General features: G+C 44.1%; 1 protein-coding gene across 4 annotated transcripts in view; it reads left to right on the plus strand.

Moving 5' to 3' along the window:
* Positions 1–20421, plus strand: part of RB1CC1 (RB1 inducible coiled-coil 1) — a 140815-nt gene that overhangs the window by 12399 nt on the left and 107995 nt on the right. For all 4 annotated transcript variants that reach the window (XM_044292711.1, XM_044292715.1, XM_044292714.1 and 1 more), the window contains 4 exons: positions 92–218; positions 16283–16409; positions 18554–18724; positions 20109–20311. In XM_044292711.1, coding sequence (XP_044148646.1) covers positions 148–218; positions 16283–16409; positions 18554–18724; positions 20109–20311 — 572 coding nt within the window. In that variant the 5' untranslated portion in view covers positions 92–147. The remainder of the gene's footprint in view (positions 1–91; positions 219–16282; positions 16410–18553; positions 18725–20108; positions 20312–20421) is intronic.

The following is a 20421-nucleotide window of genomic DNA, read 5'->3' on the forward strand; positions in this document are numbered from 1 at the left end:
TGGGCCCAGCCCTGTGACCTTCCAGCTGTTTCAAAACTACAACTTCCAAAATGTGCAGCTTCTAAGGTTAACATTTTCCTTTTCTCCGCAGTTTCTAAATGAGCACAACAAGGTGTGAAGAAGGGAGAGGAACCTAGAGCAGTCATCATGAAGCTGTATGTGTTTCTGGTCAACACGGGAATCACCCTTACTTTTGACACCGAGCTTGCAGTTCAAACGTAAGAACAGTTTTAAAGTGTTAAGTTTTATTTTGTTAGTAATTCCTTAGGGCCCTCTTACACGGGATGAGGGTCGAGACAATTACTGTCTTTTTCACCCTATAAGACGCACAGGCCCATAAGATGCACCTAGGTTCTAGAGGAGGACAATAAGAAAAAATCAGACCGTTAATCAGACCTCACAGCCCCAATCAGACCCCCAGTGTAAATCAGACCTCAGCTCACAGTCCCAATCAGACCCCCAATGTTAATAAGACCCTCAATGTTAATAAGACCCTCAGTCAGACCCCCAATGTTAATAAGACCCTCAGTCAGACCCCCAATGTTAATAATACCCTCAGCTCAGACCTCAGATAAGAGCCCCAATATAAATAAGACCCCCTCAGAACAGTCCCCCATGCCGCAGAGCAAATAAAAAAATAAATAAATCAACTTACCTCTCCTTCAGTCACAGCATAGCTGACGGCAGAGGACCAGGAAGCAGTGAGTACAGAGCCCAGGGAGCGCTGCATTCACCACTTTTCTTACCTCCGCTGATTCCCAGATTCCCTTTCTTGCTCATGCACGGTGCGCCCTCCTTTACTTTGGTGGCTCTGGTTTAGAGATAGTTGTGGTTCCCAGAGGTGGAACCTGCACCTATCTGACATTGGTGAAATATTCTAGAGATGGGATGCGGTGAAACAACCCTTTTAAAATCCTCTTTTGTTGGCAGCAAGTTACCTGTGATTGAATCTGTATGGGGATGAACGATCACAGTAAATGCAGCTCTACTGCAGCTCAACAATCATGCAGTCTGTTCTCAATCATTGCCTTATGCATCATGTACTGTATTTTTCGCTTTATAAGACATACCTTATAAGATGCACCTAAATAAAATAAGAAAAAAATATATAATGGAAGCTCTCACTAGTATTCACTTTTAAGAAAATGAATTTTATAAAGCGGTACAGGGAGGAGGAGACGCCAGGGTTTCTCAATGGGCGTCCCCTTCTCCCTGGCTGTGCCGCGATCCAGTCACGGCGGAGAGCGTCACAGCCAGGGAGAAAAAAAAAACTCACCTTCTCTCTGGCTGTGCCGCACTCCGCTGTTATTGGATCGTGGCACAGCCAGGGAGAAGGGGACGCCCATTGAGAAACCCTGGCGTCTCCTCCTCTCTGTACTGAAGCTCGGTATTGGCATACTGAGCAGCGGACCTGGGGGGGGGGGCGCAGGAGTGAGATTTAAAAAAAACAGGCAGGGTGGCAGCATCAGCAGGGGGTACCCTGCAGGCAAAGGTATTTATCTTGAATAAAAAAAAAAAAACGTGACAGGTCCTCTTTAACAGCACTTAGAAAGCATTAAGAAAATTGCTTTATGGCAGCCACATGGGCCATAGACTCAATGGTCAGGAGGAGATCTTATTGGCTTCTATGGGAGAGTTTTCTGGGCATGTTCTATGTCCTGTGCAGAGGTCATTGTACAAGGAAAGAATAGATCAGCACCTACTGTGAATGGTGGATCCTATCTTATCTATACACAGGGGTGATATAATTACAGGCAGGATTAGAATGACAGATAAGCAGGTAACTGCAGTAAAGTGATCTGTACAGACTAAGAAGTTGCGCCTTTTATTAGGCTTAGTGGTCAGTGTAAAAACATTGGCATGGAAAAAAATCTAAATAGCATTACCAAAAATTATTTCAAAATTCTAGATACGATGCGTGTAGTGAACATATAGCATCTGGACTAAATCCTGACCCATTCATTTCAATGGCTCTGTGCACACGAGCGTAGTATTTCATGCATCATCTCTGTGTTCAGGAAAAATCGCAGCCTGTTTTATATTGTGTGTTTTTCATTCAGCTCCATAGAAGTGAATGGGGCTAGTGTGAAAAATGGAAGGCATCAATAGTGAGATGAGAGTGCTGGATTCCTCTAGACGTGGTTTATCTCTCTTGAGAAACAAGGATCAGAAATGTTGGAATCCAGCTGTCAGATCCTTCTTTCCCGTGACATCTGACCAGAAAATACGGTTATGTGCATGGTGGCCTTAAATGAATGTCTCAAAATGACCGCCACCATTTAACAGGTCAGAAGACAGAAAAGAAGGCATCTGTCACATAAAAGGTTACCACCGGCTACCATCTAGAAAACGGGAAAAACTATTCTTTTTGGGGTAAAATTTAAAAAATAAATAAATAATATTCCACCAAGGTTTTATAGGTTTTGATATTACCACATTAACTGTTCACTAAAAATGACATGACTTCCTTAGGCCTCATGCACACGATCGGCGGCTCGGATACGGACCCATTTACTTCAATGGGGCCGCAAAAGATGCGGATAGAACTCCGTGTGCTGTCCGCATCCGTGGCTCCGTTCCGCGGCCCCGCTAAAAAAATATAACATGTCCTATTCTTGTTCGCGCTTTGCGGACAAGAATAGGCATTTATATTGCCGGCGCCCGTTCCATTCCGCAAAGTTTTTGCAGATCCGCGGTTTGCGGACCGCAAAAACCGGAACGGTCGCGTGCATGAGGCCTTATTCTGTGGGTCAGTAGGATTACGGCGATACCAAATTTGTGTAGTTTTTTGTTTTTTTTTTATTCAAAAATTTATTTTCATCACCATTTACTGACAGACATAATTTTATTTTTATTTTATTTATATTTCCGTCTACCTCTAGATGTATGAGGGCTTGTTTTTTTTTTTACGGGATGAACTGTAGTTTTCATTGGTACCATTTTTGGTCTATATACAACTTTTTGATCACTGTTGTTTAGTTTGTTTGAGAGTACAAGTTGACAAAAAAAATGGGGAATTGCATGTTTTTATTTTCTTAGTTTTTTCCCGTTACCCCGTTCACTGTGCAGGAAACATATTTTAATAGTTCAGACGTTTTTTTCAGTTGTGGAGATAGCTGTTTTTGAGGAGCTTCAAGGTATACCTTCAATATCTTCACCTAAATCTCCTTGTAGCTGAAGAAGCAGGTCAATATCCAAGAGACAATTTCCCCAGTAACTGGACGACACACAGTTTGGGAGTCAACTGACTTTACTAGGCATGCGCACCTGGTTTCAAACCTCCAACAGCCTCATTTACATACAATACATAGATTACTATGGTACAAGGAAAGGTTGGGTCAGACAATAGCAAGAGCTGATGGGAGGTTGAGGGGGGACACTGCAGCTAGTTTAAACTGGTCTCCCAGTGTCCCTGAGACAACACCCTGCTGGGGAAACAATGGGACAGGAAAAGGGGGGAGGGGAAGAGGTACAGACAAGAAAGACATTCTATAAGTGGCGATGTTTGCCACACCTGTTATGTTTATTTTTTTCTTTATTGTTTATTTTTATATGTAAAAATGGGAAAGTGTGGTGATTTAGAATTTATTTGATTTTTATTTTAACCTGTGGCCCCCAGCTGTTGCAAAACTACAACTCTCAGCATACCCTAATAGCTGTAGGCTGTCCAGGCATGCCGGGAGTTGTATTTTTGCAGCAGCTGGAGGCCCGCAGGTTGTCATCCCTGCTATAGACCATAATAGAGAACTATTATGGTCTATGAGATTTTCATTGCCTATGAAGCTGTATCTCGCGCACAGCTTCACAGGCAGTGTATCCTGACAGGCCTGGGAACCTTCAGCAAGCGTCAGGCTGTCATGGTAAGTGATCGGAGCCCCCTTCCTCTGCCTAACCTCACATATGCCGCAGATTCTGAGGGGTTAAATGACCGGTTTCAGCGTAATTAAGGCTGGTTGCCTTAATATTATACAGCCGGCACCCGCTATGTATGGAGTGGGCTCAGCACAGCAGCCGGCTCCATACAAGCTCTTGTGCATCATGCCGTACATGAAGGGCATTATGTGTTAAGGGGTTAAAGAGTGTGAAAGTTTTTGGATGCCACCTGAACACACTTGATTTGGGTAGAATTTCTTTGTAGTTGGTTATTTGTGGGGAGGCAGCAGAGTTCCCTTTTAACTGCAATGTGGCAGTAGACGTGGTTACAATAAAGATATTGAGCAACTTTAGGGTACTATCACACTTGCGGCAGAGTGATCCGGCAAGCAGTTCCGTTGCCGGAACTGCCTGCCGGATCCGACAATCTGCATGCAAACAAAAAGCATTTGTAGACGGATCCGGATCAGTCTTACAAATGCATTGCAAGAACGCGCAGACCTGAAGGACGGATCCGGCATTGCGGTATTTTGAATGCCGGATCTGGCACTAATACATTCCTATGGGAAAAAATGCCGGATCCGACATTCAAGCAAGTGTTCAGTTTTTTGGGCCGGAGATAAAACCGTAGCATACTGCGGTATTATCTCCCTCCTGAACAGTCAAAAAGACTGAACTGAAGACATCCTGATTCATCCTGAACGGATTGCTCTCAATTCAGAATGCATTAGGATAAAACTGATCAGTTCTTTTCCGGTATTGAGCCCCTGTGACGGAACTCAGTGCCAGAAAAGAAAAACGCTAGAGTGAAAGTACCCTAAAGATCCCACGTCAAATTCACACTGGTCTTTTGCAAGAGGATAAGGCAGAAAGAATATACCAACCGGCAAGTCCTCCACTTCTGTAAGCTAAGGTAGTCTGTAGGTAACGAAGCTCGTAATAATGAGCAAGGTCCACTCCTTTCCCACATTTACTTGAACATTTAAGAATTCCTATCCTTGCTGTCGAGCTGGAAGTGTACTTCACTTACCTGGATGGACGCAGGTACAATATAGTAGATTTCAGGCCTTAGTGATAAAGCTGGCGTGACGTAAAAGCAAAGATAATTGGGGTCATCACTGAAGAACGGCATGATAAAACCTAGGCGTGGAGATGAAGTGATACATCCGTTACTGTCACCCAGTCTGTCTAGTTACATACGTCTATAGTTATCTCTAACCGATCCTTCACTTCCATCAGAAAATCTTTCCAAATTAATAAGTTGATCTTTTCATAAGGCTACTTTCACACTTGCGTTGTTAATTCTGGTTTTGAGATGCGGCAGAGGATCTCAATACCGGAATTAAACGTATCCGTTTAGATTTTTGCATCCGTTCCATTAGGATGCGGTTGTGTGAAATCAAAACTGAAAACAAACATGGATCCGTCACTAACTGCATTGAAAGTCAGTGGGTGACGGATCCGTTTTTTTTTTTAGGCTCTTAAACAAATGGGTCCGTCACCATTGACTTACGTTTTTTTTCAGTGCCGGATCCATTTTTTTTAGTTTTTATGACCGCCTGCAACGGTTTTGTGTCCGGTCACAAAATGGAATGCCGACGGAACGGCATGCTGAACGGATTTCTTTCCATTTAGAATGCTTGAGGACTGAACGGAAACGTTTTTTTGTTTGTTTTTTCCGGTATTGAGATCCTCTGCCGGACATCCGTATGCCATCTTTTTTTTTTTTTTGGGGGCGGATCCATTGTAACAATGCCTAAAACGGACAAGAATAGGAAATGTTCTATTTTTTTTGCGGGGCTATGGAACGGACATACTGATGCGGACAGCACATGGTGTGCTGTCCGCATATTTTGCGGACCCATTAAAATGAATGGGTCTGCATCCTATCCGCAAAAAAAAAAACCAGAACGGACACGGAAACAAACAACGTTCGTGTGCATGTAGCCTAATGCTCGTGACTCTCCAGTTCTATAACATTATCCTTACACGTTAGGAAATGATAGCGATCACCCAAGAGCCCCCATAAAAATAGGTAGCGTTCTAAATCCCTTCGATACTTTGGTGGGGATTTATCGAGACCAGCATGTGGTATGCCAGTCTTGCTGGAGGATGCGCTTAATTCATGACGAGGCACAGGTTTTGTCAAAAGCTAGGCGCTTCCTCCGGCAGTCTGTGCAGCCAAACGAAATCTACGGCAGTGGTAGATTCCAGTCTTTATTTAGGCCAGTAAACTCACGCCGTCCAATCACATCTGAGCATGTCACAGCCATGGAGAGAAAACATGGGTGCGACTGGACGGCGTCATAGGCAGAGAGAAGCAGACACCGGCATCTCCTCCTCCCTGTACCGATGCTGGAAATTAACATATGAGGCCAAAATAGCGTAGGGCACAGCTTGCATTTTGGGGAAAAGCATTTACATGTGGAGGCGTTCACCTGTCTGGTAGGCATACCAGTTTATAATAAACCGATGAAAGGTCCTCTTTAAGTACTGAAGTAGGTTTTAGTAGCAGTTATATTACATGAGGTCTTTACATAAACCGCAGCTCTTGGTATACTATCGGTATACTGTCTCTTGTATCTGTCACCAGAACGCAGAGTATAATTTGTACGGTTGACACATCTGTCAGCAGATATGTCCCTATGACACTGGCTGTCCTGTTGTATGTGCACTTGGCAGCTGAGGGCATCTGTGTTGGTCCCATGTTCATAGGTGCCCGCATCGCTGATGCTGTTTTAATATATCAAATGAGCCTCTAGGAGCAACAAGGGTGTTCCTGTTGCACCTAGAGGCTCTGCGCCCTCTGCACTGTGATTGACAGGGCCAGGTGTGATCATGTTTACGCTGCCCGGACCTGTCAATCAAAGTGCAGAGGGAGTTGGAGAGTGTAACAGGTTGTGAAACTCCAATCAGAGTTCTGAGAAGAGGAGGTATTCATGCTGGGGTGCCAGAGGTTGCCTACCCGTGTCCGAGAGGCTCACTTGCATATAATAAAACATACTATTTCTCAGCAGTATAGGCACATATGAACATGGGACCAACACAGAAGCCTTCAGCTGCCAAGTGCACATGTAACAGGTCAGACAGTGTCATAGGGACAAGTCTGCCGACAGATGGTCTTTAAAAGGAGTCTGTCAGCTCCATATGGCCATATACAGCGCTTACATTGTCCTATAGCACACCTATACATGAATGTTATGGTACCTCTGTTTTTGTCTTTACACTTGCAGAAGCTGGAAAAACGAACTTGGATTGATATGCAAATGAGCACTCGCAAGTGCCCAGGGGCGGCGTTCACTGTGTTGGTGCCCAGGCTGCCCTGCCTTTTTTCATTGTTCCCCCGCCTCAGCATATGCCTGCCTTCCTATTCCCTTGTGTCATCCTAAAGTCTGGCCGAGATCCTGCGACACTGCCCTGCTTTGCTGGGCCGGAGCATGCGCATTGCGATGCCCATTATTGGCACGGAATCGATTTAACTACTGCGCATGCTCCGGCGAACGGCGCAAAACCAGCCGTTCGCCGGAGTATGAACAGTAGTTAAAGCGATGGCGTGCCAACAATGAGCATCGCAGTGCGCATGCTACGGCCCTGCGAGGCAGTGCACAGTCGCGGGATCTCGGCCAGACCTTAGGATGACACAAGGGAATAGGAGGGCAGGCATATGCTGAGGCGGGGGAACAATGAAAAAAGGCAGGGCAGCCTGGGCACCAACACAGTGAACGCCACCCATGGGCACTTGCGAGTGCTCATTTGAATATCAATCCAAGTTTGTTTTCCAGCTTCTGCAAGTGTAAAGACAAAGGAACCATAACATTCATGTATAGGTGTGCTATAGGACAATGTAAGCGCTGTATATGACCATATGGAGGTGACAGACTCCCTTTAAGTGAATTAACCCCTTAGTGACCAAGCCTGTTTGGGCCTTTATGACCAAGCGTTTTTCTTCCTTTTTTCATGGTCTTGTTCCAAGAGCTATAACTTTTTTATTTTTTCGTCTATATAGCTTTATGAGGGCTTGTTTTTTACGGGACAAGTTGTAGTTTTTAATGGAACCATTTTGGGATACACATAACTTTCTGATTAACTTTTATTAACTCTTTCTGGGAGGGAGATGGGGGAAAATAGCAATACTGCCACTGCGTTTTTACATTATAAATTTTACGGCGTTCATTTTTCGGTACAAATAACATAATATCTTTATTCTCTGGGTCAGTACGATTACAGTGATACTAAATACTTATAATTTTTTTTACGTTTTACTACTTTTTTTCCAAGAAAACCCCTTTTATTAACCAAAAAAATGATTTTGCATTGCCACTTCACAAGACCCATAACTTTTTTTTTTCTTTTTCTATGGAGTTGTGTGAGGGCTTGATTTTTGAGGGACAACTTGTATTTTTCATTGGTATCATTTTGGAGTAAATGGCGCTTTTTGATCGCTTGTTATTAAGTTTTTTTGGTGGAAACTACGAATAAATTAGAAATTCTGTCTTTTTTTTATTTTTATTTTTTACGGCGTTCACCATAGGGGATAATTTATGTAATATTTATGTAGTCCGGGTCGTTACGGACGCGGCAATACCAAACATATGGGGGATATTTTCTTTTTGCAATTTTTTTCATTGAAAAGCGTATTTTCAATGAAAAAAAAAGCATATTTTTTTATTTTATGGAATTTTTTTTATTTAATAAATGTGTATTTATTTATTTATTTTTTTACTACTTAAAAGTCCCACAAGGGGACTATAATATACAGTATTTTGATTGCTTTTAAAATGTAATGCATTATCTTTATAAGGCATTACATTTCAATAGCATTTCAATAGCAATGCTATTCAAACCTTTACCAGCAGGTGGCGCCAGAGAGGCACAGCCTGCTGGAAATAACTGAAGACAGGCTCGGGGCCCTGAACGGAAGCAAGGTAAGCTTCCGAACACATCAGCACCCCGCGATCTTATTTTCGGGGTGCTGATGGGAGACAGAGGGAGTCCGCTCCCTCTGTCACCACTTTACATGCAGCGGGTGCCATTGCGCCCGGCATGTAAAGGGTTAAACAGCCCGGATCGGCACTCCTGCCGGTCCGGGCTGTTAGAGCAGGGTCCCGGCTCTCATGTGAGAGCCGGGTCCGTGCTCCCCGCTGCACGGGGGAGCCGTGCAGCGCTTAGACCGGGCCGCCGTAAAAACGCGGCGGCCCAGCCTAAGGCCCCTTAGTGACCGCCGTAAAAACATGTATGGGTGGTCACTAAGGGGTTAAAGAGGTTTTCTGGGCTATCCTAAGGATAGATCATCCATATCCAGTCAGCGGAGCTCCTGCACCCCCACCACTCAGCCGTGTCCTGCGGCCTCCAGTGGAAGCATATGTCCATTGAGAATGTAGTGGCTGTGCTGGGTTACCTTCGCTCAGCTCTGCAACCGTCCATATGCTACACAGTGGATGTAGTTGTCTAGTTCTGGACGCTATTAGAGCCACTGCATAACTTGTGATCGGCAGGGGTGCCGGGTGTCCGACTCCGCCGATCAGATTTTGATGACCAATTCTGAGGACAGCACTGGACAACCCCTTTAAATTCATTGTCCATTCACTCAAGTGAAAAAAAAGTGACCCTTCACCAGGCTGAGCCTTCCCAGGTGCCCATTGGCTTCTACTTCCTGCTCCCACTTGACACACAGGAAATGACTGGCCACACCGTTGACCCGCCTAGTGAGCTTGTTATTTTATGGTATTCTAAGGCTCGTTTCACACTAGCGTCAGACATCTCTGGCCGGCTGTGTCCGCAGGGGGTAGCCTACGAAAGAGAGGTCTGCATCTGTGTCTGCCATGTTTGTCAGGTTGTGGCCGGATATCCGCCGGTCCCTATTACAGTGAATGGGGCCGGACGGCGATGCAGTAGCTTCCGGCAATGCTGGAATGCAGAGAGATCCGGCAGGGAAGAGCGCTTTTAGTAAGAATGGCCAGGAGCTGGAGAATCCATTTACAGCTTTTAGTTATATCTATAAAGTTACATAAAGAATGCAGAATTTTGGACCAATTTAGATTTCAAAAATATATTTATTTCTCTCCGGCTGCAATTCTCTAATGAATGATCTGCCGTCCCTTTGTACTCTAAATAGCTCCTCTTGATTATTCCACTTTCTGCTCCAGTCCACATCATCTATGACCTAGTCCACATCATCTGTGACCTGTTAGCGGGAGCGCCATCATACGTGTCCACCCTGGTATTTTAATAAGCGGCATTCCAGATCCCGCCAGACAATGTCCGCTCTTGCTGTGTATTGCTGAAGCAATGTCCTGAGCTCATTACACAGACAATACAGAGACAACTAGAAAAGAACATTTTAGGAGGAAATGAAAAAATGCTTTGAGCTGCTTGTTCCCTAATAGCGGTTGTGTGTTTTCTTCATTTTGGCAAAAGGTACAATAGCATCTGAATTAAAGGGGTATTCGGTTTATACTGTTATCCCCCTGTTCCCAAAGGACAGGGGACAACCAGAGGGCGCACTACATTTTTTGGGGGAAAGTAAAAAAACTTATTTTACCATTTTTTTATATTTTTAGCTGAGGAGGAGTATGAAAATTTTAGATTTTCATATATATAATGCGTAGGCCTATATAACATTAAGGGGTTGCTATTTATGCAGGGAAATGATTACCCGTCTTCTCTATAATGCAGGCATCCTCAAACTGCGGCCCTTTAGCTGTTGTAAAACTACAACTCCCACAATGCCCTGCTGTAGGCTGATAGCTGTAGGCTGTTCGGGCATGCTGGGAGTTGTAGATTTGCAACAGCTGAGGGCCGCAGTTTGAGGATGCCTGCTATAATGTCTTCCATGACGAAATAGCAAAATTTGACCATTTTAGATTCTTCTCTCAGAAGACTGAATCCCTACCTTTCTCTAAGCACCAAATCTGTCACGTAGGGATCGGAGCAGTAAGTTGTGCAAAATTCAATGCAATAGGAATTGAACAGGGACGTCTGGTGGTTGTGGCAGGGAGCAGTAGTGGTCTGGGATGATTGCACAGGAGGCAGTTATAGGACAGAAAAAAGAAGAATAAAAAAAAAAAAACTGCAGTTTCTCTAGATGACCTTTATGTTGATAGTAGTGCTAATAGAATCTCAAAATTAGGGTATCTGCTTTTATAGACCCCTGATACTCCATTAACACTACTATCAACATAAGGTCATCTAGAGAAACTGCAGGTTTTTTAATGTCTTTTTTTTTTTTTTACGTTTTAACGTAAGGGTTATTTGTTTTTCCATTCATAAACCTCCACATTGAGCTCCCAGCAGCAGATAGAAGCCTGCAGGTCACATCACCTGGGCACATGGTCAGCAGAGGCTCCGTTCCCACCATTTTGTCCCTGGCACTTCATCCGCAGCCAGCAATGGCGCGGGGTGGCGCTCTCCCTGTTTTCATAATAACTGAAAAGGAATCTGCTGCTGCGTTCAGCGCGCAGAAGAATGGGGGTGTAAGAGGGGCAGCCAATGGCACGGCAGCCCGCTGATGCTGGCAAATCAGCAGCCTCCTCCCTAATAACAAAGCTCTGTACTGTACGGAGCTCTGTTAATGGAGCTTTCAGGCACCCGCAGTATTGCTGTGCTGCCTGTGCCATTCACAGCGCTCAGTGCGCTCATGAATGGCAGTGGTGGGTTACCTTCGCTCAACTTCGACAACTATTAGATCGGTGGGGGTCCTACCGCTGGGACCCTCACCAGTCATGAAAATAGGGGGCCCCTACACAGTGCCCCCAAAGTGAATGGAGAAGCCGATCAGCCTTGCGTTCTGCCAGTCTATTAATATTTATGGGAGTTTCAGAGACAGTGAAGTACAGCAGCCATCTCTGCAACTCCCATAAAATCATAGAAATTAATGGTGAAGTCCCACCATTAAAGATGAGATTGGTTAGTGTAATAAAGAGCAGGGTAACAGACATGGATAGCTGTGTGCTCCATCAGTCCAGTGGTTGCTGAGTAATGCCTCTTGCACACGATCGTATGTATTTTCCGGTCCGCAAAAAATACAGATGACAGCTGGCCCCTAATAGAACAGTACTATCCATGTCCTATTTTTTTGCAAAACAGAAATGCGAAAACGGAATGCACACGGAGTACCTTCCCGTTTGTTTTGAAGACCCATTGAAATGAATGGTTCCGTATACGGTCCGCAAAAAAAACTGAATAAAAATACGTTTGTGTGCAAGAGGCCATATGCTAAGTCTACCACCTGGAATATATTGATTTTTCTTGCAGAGATCCAGATGCTGTAAGTAGTCTTACAGGCCATGCGCCCTGGGAAAAGGTATGCAAGTTAGCTCTCCTGCAGGAGGAAGAACACTGGGGCGTTTTAGACGCTGGTCTTAATAAAGCCCTATAGCTGACAGTGGATCTACTGAAGTTATGAAGAGGCGCAGGCCTCTCCATAACTTCGGCGCATCCAGCGCCAGTTCTAACTATAAGACCGCTTCCTAAAACAGGCGTGGAAAATGGTAAATGAGACGTCCCTTTTCCCGCCACGCCCACAATTTTAACCTCACGTGAGTGGGGTGAAGACGCATATAGTGGCTCAACTAACCGCTGTGCTGCCATCTGCGTCCAAAATACGCCCAAATTAAGCGTATTTCAGGGTAATAAATGACCCCCACTGTCTCTATATTGTCATTTATAGGTGTATTAAAGCCTTAACGGGGTTATCCCATGTAATGAAGTATGAATTATTGTGTTATTTATGCCACTTACATGCAACTTACCAAATACATGTTCTTATCGATTCCTCCTCCTTTCCTCTATATCGGACCTTCTTTCTCAGCGTTATGTACTTGTTGTTGTCAATGGTTTAGGCCATCCTCCTGTGTATTTATTGTAGGCAGTCCGACCTGCGCCATCAATTTCTTGTCTCCGTCCTGTTATTTTCTCTAATGAAATCTCTGCGCATGCGTTCTTTATCCTGCGTTGTCACTCCCGTCTGTGAGGCGGCTAATGAAAAGAATTACTCCTCACACGGGATCGCACACGCACATACAGGAGACAGAGTTAGTAGATTAGCAGAGCGCTGATACGGCTGCCAATCAATAGAAAGGACAACGCCCCCTGACTGAGCAGTTTATTGAAGAGAACAGAGCAGCCACGGGGTTGGCCACCTTCTGGTTACCGTTGGCCATGGCGTTTGTGAGATGACTACATGACACTTACTAATATAGCCTTTGTTGAGATTTTGCACCATTTTCTATATTTCATAATGTATGCCCCCATGTTTACAAAGTCTTTGTGCTGTCCACACAGAGGTCCTGTCCATAAGATGGCCACTGATGGAGGGTCATGTGACCAGGGAAATCACCTCCATGTGATGCCTCCTGCCACCAGAACTTGTTCTCTGAAGATTAGTGTAGGTGCAGTGTGTCTGAATGGAGTGTGTGACCTCTCTGTGGACAGCACAAAACACTCTGAAAACAAGGAGCTAACCTTCTAAAATATAGAAAATGGCGCAGAATTTCAGTACCATATAATCATCTCGCAAACACGTTGGTCAGCAGTAACTGGAAAGTTGCCAACCCCTTTAAAGCATCACTAGTGGTATCGGCCAAATTAGATGCCCCTATCTGTAGACAGCCCTGTTACTATATGTAGGGAATTGGTGGGTGTCTGCAAGAAAAGGGGCTGCTAAACTGGGCAACATCTTTTTAAAATGATTAAAGATCCCAACATTGCTTCAGTTATCAGATGTGAACGGCTACCATGCTGTCAATAGTGCCTCTGCCTGGTTGCTTTGATGTCTATATAAGTACCATGTAGCATATATTATATCAGACTCTCGTGAATCTAGAAAGAAATGCGGCCCACCCCAGTGCAGGGAACATGGACAGCCCTGTTTTTAAATCATCAGTTTGTATCCAGCACTGGGTGGCTGGCCGCATGGTTGACTACTACATTCAGATTGCTGTAGAGGCCACTGTTGTGGAAATTGCTGTTAAGGAGATAGGGTACTGTGGAGGTCACTGTTAAAGGGGTGGCTGCTCTGGAGGTCACTGCTGAAGGGGCCAGCTGCTGTGGAGGTCACTATTAAGGAGGTGGGATTCTGTGGAGGTCACTGTTAAGGGGGCAAGATGCTGTGGAGGTCACTGTTAAAGGGGCGGGCGCTGTGGAGGTCACTGTTAAGGGGGTTGGGGATGGTGAAGATCACAGTTAAGGGGACGGTCCACTATGGAGGTCAGTGTTAAGGGACGAGGTGCTATAAAGGTTACTGTTAAGGGGGGGTGTTGTGGAGGTCACATTTTAAGGAAACGGAGCTCTGTGGAAATCACTGTTAACGAGACGGGGTCACTGTTAAAGTGGCGCGGTCCTGTAGATGTCACTGTAAGGCTACTTTCACACTAGCGTTCGGGGCTCTGCTTGTGAGTTCCGTTTGAAGGCTCTCACAAGCGGCCCCGAACGCATCCGTACTGCCCTAATGCATTCTGAGTGGATGCGGATCCGCTCAGAATGCATCAGTCTGGCAGCGTTCAGCCTCCGCTCCACTCAGCAGGCGGACAGGGTGTCCGCCTGGCCGAGCGGAGGCAAACGGATCCGTCCAGACTTACAATGTAAGTCAATGGGGACGGATCCGTTTGAAGTTGACACAATATGGCTCAATTTTCAAACGGATCCGCCCCCCATTGACTTTCAATGTAAAGTCAAAACGGATCCGTTTGCATTATTTTTTTTGTTCATGGTAATGCAAACGGATCAGTTCTGAACGGATCTAAGCGTTTGCATTATAGGTGCGGATCTGTCTGTACAGATACCAGACGGATCCACACCTAAACGCAGGTGTGAAAGTAGCCTTATAGTGGATACTGTCGATATCTTTTATCGACACACACAAACATTAAATGAAATCGATGAAATATACCCGTGCGAAGCCTGGTCCTTCTGCTAGTCTTTTATATTAGTTGTTTTTTTAACCACTGCTGAAAGATGATTTCCTCTTACTGAGAGTCCAAAACTAACAAAGGAACTTGGCACTTTTGTTAATTCTCTGTGGCCATTTTATACATTTGAGAAAGAAAGGAATATCTGCGTGTCTTTGCTTGGTCACTATAAAGGGGAACAGTGCTGCAGTAACCAGGTGGATGGAGGTCCGATACCTGATTCTGATGCTGGAGCTCCTGCAAACTGATCTGCAGGAGTGCCCCCTGATTTGCTATCCTAAGGATAGGTCATCAGTAAGAAAGTCCCAGACAGCCCATTTAATGCATGAAGCAAAGCTGTCACCAGGTTCATGCTGCCTAATTCTTGGACAGTGTGAAATCTTGAGGATGTCCCTCATTACTAAGAGCTTGTTTATTACTCTGGATGGCTTTTCAGAGAAAATGTTATTTTCAATACAATCCAGGCATGGGGAGAGGAGTCTGCTGTGCATCTTCTCTCTGCCCCGCTTGACTTGATTGACAGGTCTCCCTCCCTATACACAGATTAGGAGATAACCTGTGAATGAAGCCAATGAGGGCAGAGAGGAGCCATACTGTGGACTTTTTTTTTTTTTTTTTTTTTTTTTTTTTTTTTTTTCCTGTGCCTGGACTTTTCTCATGCCGGCCTGTTTTGAAAACTATAATTTCTTTGAAATGCTGTAGAATAGATCTTTGTGCTGCGGGGCCCAGATTAGTAGTGTGAAACTGATCACTGGTCCCCTTTAACTTTATAGTAAATATAGATTAGAACTGGGGTTTCAAATCTTTGTTGTTTTGGGGTGGTGATAGGTAGGACTTTCATATGCAATTGCTTTGCCCATCCTATATCTGCCTCCTGACAATAAGGGCTCATGCACATGACCATACATATTTTGCGGTCCGAAAAAAAAAAACGGATGGCGTCCGTGTGTATTCCGTATTTTGCGGAACAGAACAGCTGGCCCCTAATGAAACAGTACTATCCTTGTCCGTAATGCGGTTCAATAATAGGACATGTTCTATTTTTTTTGTGGAACGGACATGTGGACATACGGAATGCACAAGGAGTAACTTAATTTTTATTTTTATTTTTTTTGGGCGGACCCTTTGAAATGAATGGTTCTGCATACAGTCCGCAAAAAAATGGAACGGACTCTGAAAGAAAATATGTTCGTGTGTATGAGCCCTAAGTTGTACCAACCTCCTGTCAGAAAGCAGGCGACAAAAATGTGTTCTCAATCTTGCATCCATTTTTCATGTGTCCTTGAATCAGGGCTTTTAAACCAGTGCTCCATTAAGTGTGGGAGCCAGAATATCTCTGTAACATTGCTGTCAAGAGCACACACAGTGACTGACGAAGGGCCTCCACCACAACATTGCTCGCTGCAGCCCCCCCATGACAGAATGGTGTTTTTGTCGCCAAGGGAATGTGAATGAAATAAAACATAATATAAAATGTTTTTTTTACCTCTATTTGTACACAGGGTGACTGACCTTAAACATGCTATTCAGTCTAAGTACAAGATCTCTGTTCAGCACCAGATACTTGTCGTAAATGGGGGAGAATGTATGGCACCTGACAGAAGGGTGTGCAGCTACAGCGCTGGTACTGTAAGTATTAATGTCTCATTATATTTTATAATCTGATTTAGATTTCATTTTATGTTCATTAACCCCATAACAGTTTTACCTGAGCTTGAAAAAAAGACCTAACAGTTCAAGTTAAGCAGAGTTTTAACCCCTAATATCTTGGGATAACAGCTAGAGATATGGACCTGGAATTTTTTTTTATGAAGCTGACAGTCTAAGCTAAGCACACAGCATTATTTCCTCTACAGCTGCTTTCACTCCTGTCCCAGTTTCTAACAAGTCTCTCTCCCGATATAGATAGTAGTGGAACTATATCTCCCAATGTAGTGGAGATAATGCTTTGATTCTAGTCTTATTTTAAAAGTTAGATTGTCAGATCCATATCTCCAGCTGCCACCCAGGCCAAGATATGAAGAGTTAAAGCAGCCCTCTCCATTTCAGCTTGCTGTGACCTTAGCCAGCCTGGTGGAGGAGGGTCAGGCAATGGGGGAGCTGACTTGCTCTAGGGAGAAAAAATATGAAAATTTTTTAATTTGGCAACGTCATATTTATAGTGTCCCACAGAATAAAGTTATCATGGTGTATACACCACACAGTGAACGCTGCAAAAATAAATTCCACAAGATAAATCGTTTTTTATCTTTCCCCAATAAAAATGAAAGCAATTTAATGCAGTATATGAACTAAATATGGTTCAAATAGGTCTCGTACAACTAAGGCTACTTTCACACCTGCGTTAGGTGCGGATCCGTCTGGTATCTGCACAGACGGATCCGCACCTATAATGCAAACGCTTGCATCCGTTCAGAATGGATCCGTCCTGACTTACATTGAAAGTCAATGGGGGGGCGGATCCGTTTTCAATTGCACCATATTGTGTCAGTGAAAACAGATCCGTCCCTATTGACTTACATTGTAAGTCAGGACGGATCCGTTTGGCTCCGCATCGCCAGGCGGACACCAGGACACCAAAACGCTGCAAGCAGCATTTTGGTGTCCGCATCCAGAGCGGAATGGAGGCGGAACGGAGCCAAACTGATGCATTCTGAACGGATCCTTATCCATTCAGAATGCATTGGGGCTAAACTGATCTGTTTTGAACCGTTTGTGAGATCCCTGAAATGGATCTCACAAACGGAATTCAAAACGCCAGTGTGAAAGTAGCCTAAATTGAAGAAAAAAAATACCATTGGTTACTGGTTCTTAAAGGGATTGTCCAAGGCATGTAAAATACAAATTAAGCACTGTAAATCTAATGATCTGTTCTAGCCCTTTGTTTACATGCAGTTGCAGAGCTGTGGGGGTCTGAAACAACAATCTCTGAGGTTTTCCTCATGAATATTTTTGAGTGTCAATAAAGACTGCCTTTCCCTCCCCCTGCACTGCAAAAGGAGTGAATAAAATTGATACCTTGACTGTTGGAATCCTCATGTTGTATGTCTGGGACTACTAGTCTCAGCTGTGCAGTACAATGACATTGCTGATACACACAGGATCTTCCATCTACCTGTTCTTGTGCAGTGCTCTGCAGACACTTCCTTACAGCCAGCAGAAGAGTACAGAGGAGAGAACTCCTCCAGTCGATGAGGAGGGAGGGAAGATCCTGTGCCTGGAGAAGAGAAGACCTTGCAGCTTCTCAGTACTTGAGGCAGAGCCTCCAAACCTGAGTCTGTGCTGCTGATGGTAGAAGGGGTTAAACTTTTCTGAAGAATCCAATGGGAAGGGAAACACAGGGCAGGCAGCTCAGCCAGCAGATTGGGCAGTTCAGGGGGCACTGAAGCAGTGGAGGACTGTTTGGCGTTATTGGGATTAACTGAGAATATGGTTGGTCTCCCTTTGGCGTCTAAAAATGTTTTCTCCTTTTCTCCTCCTGGCTGGGTATGGGTGGGTGAAAGAATGCTGGGATGAAATTGGATTTATTGTAAATTGTAAATGTGGGAACTTAAATAAAGCTTAAAGGGGAAAAAAAAAAAAACCTTCCTGGGAGGCGACCATGTTTGAGGCACACTGTGCAGCAGAGTGTGTTTGCTTTATGGCAGCTTCAGCGGAAAGGAAAGACATTCCATTGCAGTCGATGGCACTACCAGATGTATCTTTCGTCATTCACAGTACAGTGGCATCTACACTTTGGTCATTCTGTATTATCGTTTGTTTTGCCAACATAGGACACCAATCCAATATTCCTCTTCAATAAAGAGATGATATTATGTGAACGGCCTCCGGTCATTCCGAGGACAACATTTTCTGCCGAGAATGAAATGGAATTAAAAGTTGAGGAGTCCCTTATGATGCCTGCTGTGTTTCACACTGTCGCCTCTAGGACACAGCTCGCGGTGGTAAGAAATGTGCTCTTTTGCTAATGGTCAGTGCTTAACCCCCACTAAACTGGACTGGACAGAGAGGTGAGCGGTGTGCATTGACAAGTTGTAAGTAGGTTTGAGTACAGTTTCTTTATTGGATTTTTTCGGAATTAAAATGAGGTGATATTTGCAGGTCATCACGTCCAGTCCAAACAAACTAAAGCTGATCACAATCTCTTCTCAAACGTGTATTAAGGGTACATTTACACAACTGTGAAAAATGGCAGTTTTCAGAACCATTGAAGACAATGGGCCTATTCACACCTATTATTTTAACAGTCAGTGAATAGCGGCCGGAAAAAAATGGGACATGTCCTATTTTGGGCCTTTTTCACAGACCCCATACTATTGAAGGGGGATGTTTTTAATGGCCGTAGAATGCACCCATATATAAAAGAAAAACCCAAAACGGGGATTAAGAACATACAGTTTTGCTGTTTTTAAGGGCCATTCCTTTAATATTCCTGTAATGTTAGTTGTGCTCCATTTAAAAGTGCTAGTTCCGATGCTACTGGCTGCGAGATACAGCTGATCCGATATTGATGTCCTGTCCTGAAGATAAGTCATCAATATTAGTTGCCCAGAAAGACCTTTAAGGCCTCACACACATGACCGTATGTATTTTGCAGCCTGCAAATTGCAGATACCTTCCCCGTTGCATCCACATTTTTTAAGGACCCGTTGACTTCAATGGGTTTGTGGTCTACATTTTCAGCAAAGTATGTGAAATGTTCCATCTCTCTGTTGAATGGACATATGGATGCGTGTCCTTTCTGCAAAAAGGTAGAATATGTCTGCAAAATGTGGACCACGGACCTATTGAAGTCAGTGGGTCAACAAAAAAATAAATGTGACCAGCACACAGACTGCATCCGTATTTTGCGGATTTATGGTTTGTATGCCGCAAAATGGACACTGTTATGTGCATGAGACCGAATGCTGCAGAAAACATATTTTTATCTCCTGGAAAGGGTACAACATCAAGGGTTAATAGACAGTCATTCTGTCACTTGGAGGAAAGAATTGCATAATACCCCTGCCCTGATATCAATTCTAGTATTTGTAATTTTGTAATCATAACTTAAATGAATCTTACACAACATAAAGTCTAGTCTTTATGTATGTCATTGAGGCAGAAGTGTTCATTTAAAGTGGTTGTCCGATCGTGGCCTTTCATGGCAGGGATGGGAATAACCACAGTAGACACTGGCTGGGGGTGTCGGAGTGCCAGCTATTTGGATGTTTCCATATCACCACTTCCAATGGTTGGCAGTCATTGCAGTTATTCCCATCTTAACCATGAAAGGACAATCCCTTGAAGAGATTATTTTTTTTTAATTATTTTTTTATCTCCTCGCAGGAAATGTATGAGGTAGCCAAGAAGCTTTGTTCCTTTTGTGAAGGTCTGGTACATGACGAGCATCTGCAGCATCAGGGCTGGGCTGCTATTATGGCCAACCTAGAAGATTGTACGCATTCATACCAAAAGCTGCTTTTCAAGTTTGAAAATGCCTACTCAAAATATATACAGTCTGTAGATGATATAAAGATGAAGTTAACCAGGTAAGTTGCCAGAATATGAGCTTCATATGATTTATTACAGGGGTATTCCCATCTTGTAAAGTGATGGCATATCCACCGGGCTGTGCAAGGCATGCAGTCGGCCCTGTTCA

This window comes from Bufo gargarizans, chromosome 5, assembly GCF_014858855.1.
Source record: "Bufo gargarizans isolate SCDJY-AF-19 chromosome 5, ASM1485885v1, whole genome shotgun sequence".
Classification (NCBI taxonomy): Eukaryota; Metazoa; Chordata; class Amphibia; order Anura; family Bufonidae; genus Bufo; species Bufo gargarizans.